At 39.4% G+C, this 11,413-nt stretch overlaps 1 protein-coding gene across 8 annotated transcripts in view; it reads left to right on the top strand.

Moving 5' to 3' along the window:
• Positions 1-1,477: 1,477 nt before the first annotated feature.
• TM9SF3_5 (Transmembrane 9 super member 3) overlaps positions 1,478-11,413 on the top strand; it is a 41,049-nt gene continuing 31,113 nt past the window's right edge. For 2 of the 8 annotated variants that reach the window (XM_051217038.1, XM_035731865.2), the window contains exons 1-4: positions 1,478-1,832; positions 3,930-4,125; positions 4,161-4,441; positions 10,673-10,750. In XM_051217038.1, the coding sequence (XP_051065671.1) occupies positions 1,761-1,832; positions 3,930-4,125; positions 4,161-4,441; positions 10,673-10,750 (627 nt within the window). In that variant the 5' untranslated portion in view covers positions 1,478-1,760. Of the gene's footprint in view, positions 1,991-2,024; positions 10,021-10,672; positions 10,751-11,413 lie in introns of those variants that run through there. The other 6 variants (XM_051217039.1, XM_051217043.1, XM_051217042.1 and 3 more) reach the window with 5 other exon arrangements.

The raw sequence follows: 11,413 nt of genomic DNA, 5'->3' as shown, positions 1-11,413 counted from the left end.
ACTGAAGGAATTATCTTACTTCGTTGCAAGCCCTTTAAGTATATGCTTTAATCTATCCGTAACGCAGAGTCGTTTACCAAAAGACTACAAGAACGTCATAGTAAGTCCTGTCGTCAAAACAGGTACGAAACATAAACCTGAGAATTACTGACCCGTTAGCCTAACTAGTGTACTTGTTAAAATCTTAGAAAAGATTATTCGGAAGGAGCTGTATAAGTATCTCGATGGAAACCGGATCCTTTCGGAGAAGCAGTACGGTTTCAAGATAGACTATTTATGTCTCACTAACTTATTAGTCGCTCGTGAAAGCTGGTGCGCTCTTAAGGACCAGAAGTTACCTGTAGACGTAGCCTACATAGATTTCAGCAAAGCTTTTGACAAAGTTCCGCACAATCAGCTGTTATATAAGCTAAGAAATGTCGGAATTGGAGGCAATCTATTGATGTGGATAAAATACTTCCTAGTTGGGCACCAGCAAAGAGTACAGGTGAACTCAAAGTCATCTAGCTGGGAAGCCGTGCTTATTGGATTGCCCCAGGGTAGAGCTTTAGGGCCAGTGCTATTCCCCTTGTATATAAATGACCTTCCTCATCTCCTATCAACATCGGCCTTGCTATATGCTGACGATGTCAAGATATGGAGAACGATACGATGTAAAGGTGATAGCTTATAACTCGAAAATGACCTGAAGAAATTTTCTGAATAGTCTCAAACCTGGAAGTTGTCGATAGATACTTCCAAGTGTGTTGTGATGCATATCGGTCATCAAAGTACAGATTCATATACGATGAATAACACTGAGCTACCTGTCGTCCAGACACATAGTGACTTAGGAGTCATCGTTGGCCAAGAATTAAAGACTACTGCACACTGCCGTGCAATAGACACCAAAGGTTTTAGAACCCTATGGTCAATACGTAGGGGTTCTAGTCATGTCGACGCTAAAACGTTTTTGACTTTGTATACAGACTTTGTACGTCCCAAACTTGAGCACTGCATACAAGCGGCTAACCCTGCTTAAAAAAAGGCAGTGAGCTTCTGGAAAAGGTTCAGAGAACAGCAACTAAGCTTAGTCCCGTAATAGCGAAGCTTCCGTATGAAGTTCGACTGGCCAAGCTGAACCTTTTCCCGTTGTCATATCGTAGAACTAGAAGCGACTTGATTACAGTTTTCAAATTGCTTAGTGATAAATTTGCACCTGATATGCCCTCATTTTTCTGGTCTTCCAAAACAGAGAATCTACGAGGACACTCCAAAATAGTTCACAAGCCCAGAACAAATTACTTGTCAGGTGACTATCGATTTTCCCCTCGAACCCTCAACAAGTGGAATTCATTACCTCGGCACGTGGTTGAGGCTCCATCCGTCGACGCTTTCAAAAGAAAGTCGGGTCAACCGAGAGACCACTATTACCAGGACTAACACAGGCCATCAAGCGTCCTGTCCTTTCCAAACTGAAACGGAATTGGATATTGAATTGTCCGGGTGTTTTAAGGCCTGGGACTGAAGCGCGTCTGGTTTCGTTTGAGTCCATTTTGGATCCACGTTTGTTCGGCGTTATTAAGTCTTTACTGTTATTGGGTTTGCGCTTGCCGACTTTAACGCTAAAACGTTTTGTTATTCTCTCTCCCAAATCATCAAGGAGGGTTTTTTGGATCTGTTCTTTTCGCGTTTTTCATCCCTCATCAACAAATCGTGCTCAAGCCTACTGACGATTAGACGTTCCAGAATATTCATTGCCAGCCAAGATTAGCTCTGTGATGTTGAGGTTGCTCGCTGTGTTTGTGTCCACTGTCTTAACTGGCGTGTTTCCGGATGAACATAGTCATGTAGTGAGTTTCTTGGGTCATAAATTCTTGTGTATATTATTACCTTCCTTATCTAAATTCGTAGATCATACTTCAAGACTTCCGTTTTACTGGCCAACGGTCCTGTTGAAGGAAAGAAAAGAAACGTTACTGGTCAGTGTAGGTTCGTTCGACTTAGTCTTGTAAGCGCCCTTCATATATTTATAACCATTCAAGTTACTTTGGCGATCCTGTACGCTAGTGAAGGTTCAGTACTGTCAGTTTTTATGACTAACGGCCTGTATTGAGCCAAGCAGTCATTTTCAGAGTTGGCGGATAAATTGTATTTAAAGAACTAACGCCTGTCGAATTGTCTTCAGTAATAAGGATAGGAGGACTATCGACCTATATTAATCCTTGCAGTTTGTAGCACTGTGGAGGTCAAATCTCGTTTTGAATATATTAACAGAAGGTACCTAATGACGAGTTATTTGATTGGAACTGTCCGTTGTAATCTACTAGGTGTTTGTTATCTATCTTGTTCTGAAGGGTTCTGCAGTCTTTTTGCTGTGTTCAATCACAATTAAACTGGGGGAAAGTGATACTTTCGCATAACCAGGACACAAACAGACTCGGAACTATTACGTTCTCATTTCTTTGGACGAAAAATATGCAGATATTAGTCAGTATATAGTGATTGTTATTACACCACATTATATATTAAGGTCCCCACCATTCTTTGGGAAAATATTGAAAACACAAAATGGTGGCGCTCAAGTTAACTCAGAATATAGTTCTCCCCTATAATTCCCCGAAAGTTTCCTTATACGTTTCCAAGGTCGGTCGTTTGACGGCATTCTAATACACTGAACAATCGACCACGCCATCACAGCCGTTGTTTTAATGTATACGCTAGTATTCGACAGTACACATTGTTAGCTGTCATTTTTGGACTCTTGGGATGCAGTGATGTATAGAGACTACTGAAGGTTTGCTGTTCACGACTCTATTTCCCTTTTGCCTACATATACCATCAGTAAAGATTTGCTATACAGGGAAAGTGAACCAAGTTTAAAAATATCTCAATAACTTAATCTTTCACTGTGATATCTTGTTGATTGTATATCACTGTTTGCATGCAAAGCAAATATCAGCAAAGCTTTGTTCTTTCCATATTCAACTTCGAACTTGAAATAAATGCTTTTCGACCCAAGATACCATCACACCAACGTATCGATACGCAACGAACAACGGAATAGTCAAAGCAACAGTCATATCATTGATAGCGAACAAGACAAGAATTTTATTATCACGAAACCTGATAAAGGAACAGATACTGTCCATGTGGCCGACTGAACTGTCTGCGTCAATGTAACTGCTTCGTTAGGGTGAAATTACGACTATTATTCCAAAGTCCGCTTGTTACAGTAGATATACTTAATTAGATGGACTGGCGGTGGCTCCAGATTTTATCTATAAGGTCCACGAAATGACCGTGAAATACTTTTGTATATATCTTAGGTGGTGTGGTTGGGTGTGGCCCAGATGTAGTCATCATTAATATCCCTTTAAGGTCAGGGTTTTAATAACATTTCATACTTTTCATTTATTATCTTTGTACTCTGTTTTGTATATTTTTTATGCCACTGATATTATTATGTCTATTCATGTTAAAATCTTTTGTTGGGATTATTTGAACAATGGGAATCTGAACATTTTTTCCTTTTTTGTATTTGTTAGTTTTTTTGCATAAGTAACTTGTTGAAATACCCTGTGCTGAGAATTCTATATTGTACCAAAATATAATACTGAATGAAGCCATTAATTAGTAAATAATAATAATAATAATGAAAATGCGTGTAAGATCATTTGTTGATAGTGAATGACTGACTGTCGTGAATCACCGAGATGTCAGTTGCAGTTGATGGGGGGTAGCTACTTTATAAATGTTCGCTCTTATCATAACTGTTGACTTTTGCTTGCATTTTCAACCTTAGTTTCCATGCAGTTGAATCAAATGCTAACTAAACCGTCTTCTTACTAAGGAATTTATCACAATTCAGACATGCCAAAGTATGTGTTGGATTTTATTAATTGCTGCATTTTTGATGAGTCATTCTAATTGTATGACTTCATTTTTAGTATGATGTTGCAGAAGAAGTGGTTCTATGGATGAACACTATTGGACCATATCATAATCGTCAAGAAACTTACGGATACTTTACCTTGCCTTTTTGTCGTGGACCTAAAATTTCAATTGAACATACCCATGAAACTTTGGGTGAAGCTTTACAGGGGACAGAACTTCAATATAGCGGGATAGATATTCGATTTAAAAGTGGGTATATTTTTTTATAAACTCTTCTGAATTAGTTAACAAACCTAAATCAACGATGTGTGAAGTTGATGTCAATTCAGATGCTTACATAGCTTTTAGTAAAGCTGTTGAGCAACAATATTGGTATCAAATGTATTTGGATGATCTACCGATTTGGGCTGTTGTTGGGGAGATAAGCAAAGACGGTCATCCTAGTATTTGGACTCATAAAGAACTGGAAATCGGATATAATGAGAATCAAATAGTTTTTGTCAATTTAATCAACGGTGACTTGACTCCTTTAAAACTGAACACCAAAATTACATTCTCGTATAAGGTAAGCTGTCTACTATTCCGTCTCAAATTTCTGAATATTACAAACTTCAGTATATTTACTTACAATTTAAAGTCTACGGTATTTAATAGAGTGAAACTTTATGATGTTGCACATTGTTTTTATTCCTGTCTGTCAACCGTCGTCCTATTAGTTGGTTATCTTCGAATATACAATATAAATCAAGGTAATTCAAATTACTATCAAGTACACCTTCGTATAAAATAAGTTAGAACGTTTATTTGTCTTCATGTCCACTCTTATTAAGGTTACGAACATTATTTAATTAAGTAACATTTAGCTAATAGTAGTATTTGATCAGATAATATTCGTAACCTTCCTAATACTATTCAAGTGGATCCATTAACAAACAAGACCGGAGGTAACATCTGTTCCAAAGAAGTTGCTGTTCTTGGAGCTATAGTTCTAAATTGGTGTTACCGGTAAAGTAATAACATAAAGGTTAGGAAAAGTTGTTCAGAAAAGATTTATTATTCCCAATCGTCACGCAATGAGAATCGCCAATAACGATAAACTGTCTGAATTCGCTAAATTCATGTGTGTTTATGAATTAAACTGCTCCTGCTGAGCTAGTTATATAATCGTTTTGGTTAACCAAAAGACATTTAAGAGCATTTAGGTGTTTTATTCTCCCATGCTTAGTGGACACAGTTCACCACATTGACCCGAATAAAGCTTTTACGGTCATCCACCATATTCCATCAGATTCACCGCATGGTTTGCGGACTCATCTTTTGTATATTGCTGATGCTATAGAAATTCACATTTAAAGACCCGACCTTCGTACTAAAAAGTATGTACAATTCCTCTCTCTATCTTGATTATCAATATGAAAGTGAGTTTTAGCTGAATTTCGATTCACTCCATTCATTCATGATAGGTCTGCTAATTGAACGCTAGGTCTAATTTCCTAGCTGTTTCCATTTTTTTCTGGTTGAATTCACTTGGCAAATTAACCACAATAGAAAGCAGCGAAGTGCAAACCAAAGACTGGTGATAAGGATTTATTTGACTGCCAAAATAAATCAATGATTTATTGATTCACCACTTTTTATATGATTCATTTAATTACATTTAAAGTCAGATTTGTCTTAAGTGAGCTAGATTGTATTTAAAAATGATAATTCAGTAAGTTACTGTGTGAACACATATTTACCATGTTACGCAATTAAGCATCTACAATCCTGCTTGAGATGTAATTATATTTCACGTATGATTGGAAAAAAATCAATTTCATATATCATTCGCGCTCCAGCTGATTTCTCGCCACTTCTAAAAAATAGAAAATTTTATAATCTCTCACATTTGTGTTCTCACATATTATCGATATCTGTTCGTTGATAATCGACTTTTTCAAAATACTTTGTTAATTGTTATTAAATATTATGTAATCTAGCGACCGTTCAATTTGATTTTTTCGATTCACGCAAACCATTGCATTATCAGAATTCTTTCAATTACTCAGTTAATCATTCAATATTTTTGTAATCACATTAAGATTATACAATTATGTGACATGACTACTCGACTAGTATTATATATATATATATATATATATATATATATATCATAAAGCCATGATGAGACATTAATAAAAAGGAATTTCTTCGATCTATTCGTCTTTTTATTAATTATCTAAATTGGGATTTGCACTATACTAAAGTATTTGTGTTCAGGCTTTTGTTAGGGAAACAAACCAAATATCATCTATAATATGATGATAAGCAATGGCTGTGAGAAGCAATGGATCGAGCAGTGTAGCCACCCTACCCTTTCACTTCTGCGTGAGCATCAGCTAACTGTTATACGTCACGACATAGCTTCGTTCATATCAATTCATATAGATATTTATAGACGTGCGCTCGACTTAGAGGACAGATATTTAACAGGAGAAATATAAAGAAAACTAAAGAGTATTTTCAAAGCCGAACACCCCAATCATGCATCAGTCGACCCAGTCTATCAGCTATTAAGGAAAGGGCTAAATAACTCTAAAATAAAAAATCAGAATGGAGGAAAAGTCAGTCAGTCAGTCAGCTACAACGTAGGACCAGGCACATATGTGCATCGGTCCAGGTTGCCATACCGCATCAGCACAACAGGATGAACACCGGATTCACAGCAGTGGTTAGGTCAAAGGTGGTAATATATAAGAGAAAGATTGCATATAGAGATATAGTACAAGAAGAAAGAATTGGTTCGTAGAAGGAAAGATATGAAGTGATTTTAATCTCTTAGTTTAAGGGAAGACAGGGAGTGTATACACCGACGCCATTGTGATCGATTCTGAGCCATGTCACCAAGAGTCTCCAACCATTGGTTACGATAGTCACGCGGACCTCAACCAAGTAGTCTGCATCTCCCAACATGGCTCAGACTAGAAGTTAGTGACTTCAAGCACTGATGCCACGTTTTGGTTTGGCCGCCCCTAACTTTCTTCCAACCATCTCCAATACCGGATAGCATTGCACGTCGTGGTAGTCGGTGTTCAGGCATACGTAACACGTGGCCCAACCATCTCAGTCCATGTAGATTCACAGCCTCATCAACTGATTTACCATCATTCCCTAATACCCTGCGTCTAACCTCACTATTACTTACCCGGTGATCCCAGCAGATGCCAGCAATATTTCTGAGGCATCTGTGGTCAAATACTAATAGCTTACGAGTGTCTTCTACTCTTAATGGCCATGTTTCGCTACCGTAAAGTAAAACAGAACGGACTGCCGTGCAGTATACCCGTCCTTTTATTGATAGACGGATATCTCGCCTTCGCCAAAGGTGACGCAAGTTGGCAAAAGCCAATCGAGCTTTTCGAATCCGTGCTGAGATTTCGTCAGATACCAACCCATTAGGGCTGATCAGACTTCTAAGATAAGTGAAGTTGTCAACGCGTTCGACTACTTCACTCCCTATCCTTAGTTCAGGTGTTGACGCAGACCAGTCCTGAAGCAACAACTTGCATTTCGAGGGAGAGAAGCGCATTCCAAACATTCTGGCATTGTTGCTCAGTGCTACCAGAAGACTCTGAATTTTGTCAGCGTCTTCACCAAACAGGACTATGTCATCTGCGTATTCTAAGTCGATAAGTGGACCTCCTGGATGGAGATCAATACCCGAGAACTCAGTCGACGAGAACATTATTTCCAGCAGTAGATCTATGATGAAGTTAAACAAAAATGGGGAAAGTGGACAGCCTTGACGGACACCACTTGAAGTTGCAAAAGTAGATGACAGTTCACCATAAGCTCTCACTCGACTATTAGTGTTCGAGTAAAGAGCCTTCAAAAGGTTTATGTACTTCTGAGGTACGCCTTTCAATGACAGACACTGCCACAGAATCTCGCGGTCTACCGAGTCAAATGCTGCTTTTAAGTCGAGAAAGACCACCATTGTCGGACGCCGATAAGTATGCCTGTGTTCTAGAATCTGACGAATGGTGAATATGTGGTCGATGCAGCCACGACCAGGTCTGAAGCCAGCTTGGTTCTCTCGTGTTTGCAGTTCACGAGTCTTAGTTAGGCGTCTGATATTTATCGAGGCTAGTATTTTAGATATTATATTAGTTAAACTAATCCCTCTGTGGTTGTCACAGGATGATTTTGACCCTTTCTTATATATTGGGACGATAAGTGATTGTGACCAGTTAGATGGAATAACGTCTAACTCCCAGATCCTAGCTAAAATATTAGTCAACCTAATCGCTAAAATTGGACCATCATCCTTAAAGACCTCTGGAGCCAATCCATCTGGACCAGCTGCCCTTCCTCGTTTCAGATTAACTATAGCTTTTTGAACTTCAGCAAGAGTTGGGGGACCTACTTCAATGTTCCATTCACACTGTCTGGGAATGGAGGGTAGTTGTAGAGTAGCTGATGGCCAGCTGAACTGTTCTCTGAAATGTTCCGCCCATCGTTCTAAACGCCTGGACTGGGAGCAGATGAGAGTATCGTCTTTTTCTGATATAATCTCACTTACACTTATTAATTCCAGTTTCTTTTATTAGTCTGTAAAGCTGTCTTGTGTTCCATCTCTTTTGCTTTCATTGCCCACCACTGCTCACGGTCGTTTCTTAGACTTTTTCTTAACCTAGATCTGATTTGTTGTCGCTCTTCATCATGTTCGGAACCTGATGAGACGAGTTTGCGAGAATCCATCAGTGTGATAGACTTTGAAGAAATCCATTGGTTCTTTGTAACCCTTTGGTTTAAATCACTGATAGATGTCACTGCTGTTTCCACAGCTGTTTGTATGGCTTTCCAAGCAACAACTGGGTCAACCTCGTTTTCAGAACTACCTAATCGTGACCTCAGTTGTTCCTGGAACCTACTTTTGGTTTCCTCGCTACTCAGTTCGGTTCTAATGGGTCTTTTTACTGTGGCTTTTTTGCGTCCAGTGAGGCGCAAGCAGATGCGTGCCCGTATTAGGGCGTGGTCGGAGTCCAAGCAGGTACTCCAGAATGAGCGACAATCTTGTACCGACCCTCTCCAACGATGACTGATGGCAATATGGTCTATTTGAGTCCATCGTTGGTTTAGTGTAGGGGGTCGCCATGTTAGACGATGTCTCTGCTTTTGCTTAAAATTTGTGTTTGCTAAAAATAAGCGATTGTCTGAGCACAGTTGCAGCAGACGGTCACCATTATCTGTTCGCTATGCTGGAATGCTAAAATATCCACCTAAATGCCTTTCTGTTTGGTTTAAGCTACCTATCTGAGCATTAAAGTCACCCCCTATGAGTACTATGTCTGAACGTTTAGCTTTCTGAAGAAGTTCAGAAAGCTTTCTGTAAAATTCATCTTTCACATCATCTGAGCTGCAGTCAGTGGGATCATAGGCAGAAACGACGAAAAGGCAACGACGTGTATCCCTATCCTTCCGAGTTCTTACAGAGCCGTTTAGCCGAACAGCACATAGACGACTGTTGAGGGGGATCCACTCTAGCAGTGCTTGTTCCGCCCTCATGCTTAGTGCTATGCCTACACCTGCCAGTCCACGAGAACTGGCCATCGGGTCACCAGATACACGTAGGGTGTATCTCGTTGGCTCTACGTTTTGCCGAGGTGAGGTCAAGTGAGTGACCACACTGGAATCCTGTATGCGTGTTTCGGAGACACAGCATACATCAATGGAAAGAGACTCTAGGGTTTTAGCCAAGGAAGCCTGCTGACCGATTTGACATAGAGTGCGTACGTTGAAGGCTCCAATGTGTAGTTTGGAGCGAGGTTTCAGTAGACCTGGGACAGAGTTTTGAGCACTAGAATCGTTGGCTATGGTGACACTTGAGGAGGAAGCCGAAAGAGGAAGTTTAGAGTGGAAAGTCGATGTAGGAGGAATAAAAGGAATTGAAGAGGAAGGTTGATTATGAATACAGTGGTCTCGAGTGCTGTTAGAGGTATGAGGGCGGTTATCGCTTCCCGGTTGCCCACACCGAGGAAGGGTTCTTCTGGAGGTACCTGAAAAGGAAATTGGATTAGAGGTGGTCTCAGTGACTTGAGAGCGTGACCGCAGTGCCCAAAGGACAACTGCTTGAGGCCGGTCGCGCACGGCCTTTTCGTGGGAGGTTTTTGACGTGTTAGCTCCGTTCTTCAAAGGGCCTTACCGCCGGAGACGGAAATCCGTGAGGTAAGGTGAGGTGTGACATTTTTAGGGTCGACCTTTTCTAACCCCACCCCTCCTTGTGGGAAGGCAGCATCACTGTCATGCCGGTTGTCTGAAGGAAAAACCTTACTGCTGTCACACCTCTGTACAGTCAGCAGTACGACTTCGCCTTCGGACCTTGGGTTTGTTGCTTTTAGTCTTACCGCTCTTCAACCGACCTGTCTGACATGGTAGGACCTTGAGGAACGGTTGTTCCAGCCAGTATAGCTCGGTTGCTTCATCACGATAGGCAAGCCCGACCACCACGTCAAGGTAGCAACAACGGTCGGGATGGAGGAAAAGGCAATCAAAATAAATGTCTTAACAATAACCGTCCATATTACATAAATATCTCCAAGTAGATAAGTAATCTCGTAACTGAACGGTGCATTAAAAATGTTTGACATCTCTGAAATAAACGTTCACTGGTTCAATTTTGATTTTCCTATGGTTATATGAATATATGACATGATATTTAAGTATTAGTAAATAACTGTGAATCTGTTGGTTGATTTTCGGTGCTGACGTATAAGTTATTTAATCAAATTCAATGTTTTTCCTACATTCAAAAAAGGTTAGATGGGTTCCATCAGAGATAGACTTTGCTGATCGATTTGATAAGTATTTGGATTACGAATTCTTTGGACACAAGGTAAGAAGGTATTAGATTACTCTTTATGATGAAGTATTGGTATTTTAACCTAAGGTAGATCTGTGTAAACTTGGTCGATACTATTATCATTATTTAGTGGCTGAGAAATTGATATTACACAAATTTATGTGTACAAGTTAATAAATTAGTTTGCTTATAAACATTCCACACATATTTTCTATTAGGCTGGATAATAAAATGTAGTTTTAAATACCTTTGTCGCATATCCGTAGTCATTATTTAATCACCCATTGTAATTACACCAGTAAATCGAATCCCTCAGTTTGAGGCTGAAAATTTCTCTTTCTCTAACAAGCTATGAAATAATTTGAAACCCACTATCGTTTCTAATTACAATGGGATTGTTAACTAATTCCTCACTGAATATGCATACAGTCAAAAAGATAGTTGAAGCCATCTACGGTGTTAAAAGACTCCAGCGACTGGTATATTCGTTAGCGTTTCATGGCAGAAATGTTACCTTTTTTGAGCGGTTTGTTCGTTTAGCAAAGGAGCTTTCCTATTTAGTTGACACAGTTTATTTATAGCAGAGTTTATGCTCACTGTTAGTCTGTTTCGTATGTTTATTCGAAGAAATTAATGAGTATAAAACTGACTATCACTTAACTTGATTCATTTTTTTATCCATTAGTTTTGTCTAAA

This window comes from Schistosoma haematobium, chromosome 6 (assembly GCF_000699445.3).
Source record: "Schistosoma haematobium chromosome 6, whole genome shotgun sequence".
NCBI classification, from domain to species: Eukaryota; Metazoa; Platyhelminthes; class Trematoda; order Strigeidida; family Schistosomatidae; genus Schistosoma; species Schistosoma haematobium.
The sequence above is the reverse complement of the archived record's forward strand: the minus strand, read 5'-3'. Positions and strand labels throughout refer to the sequence as shown.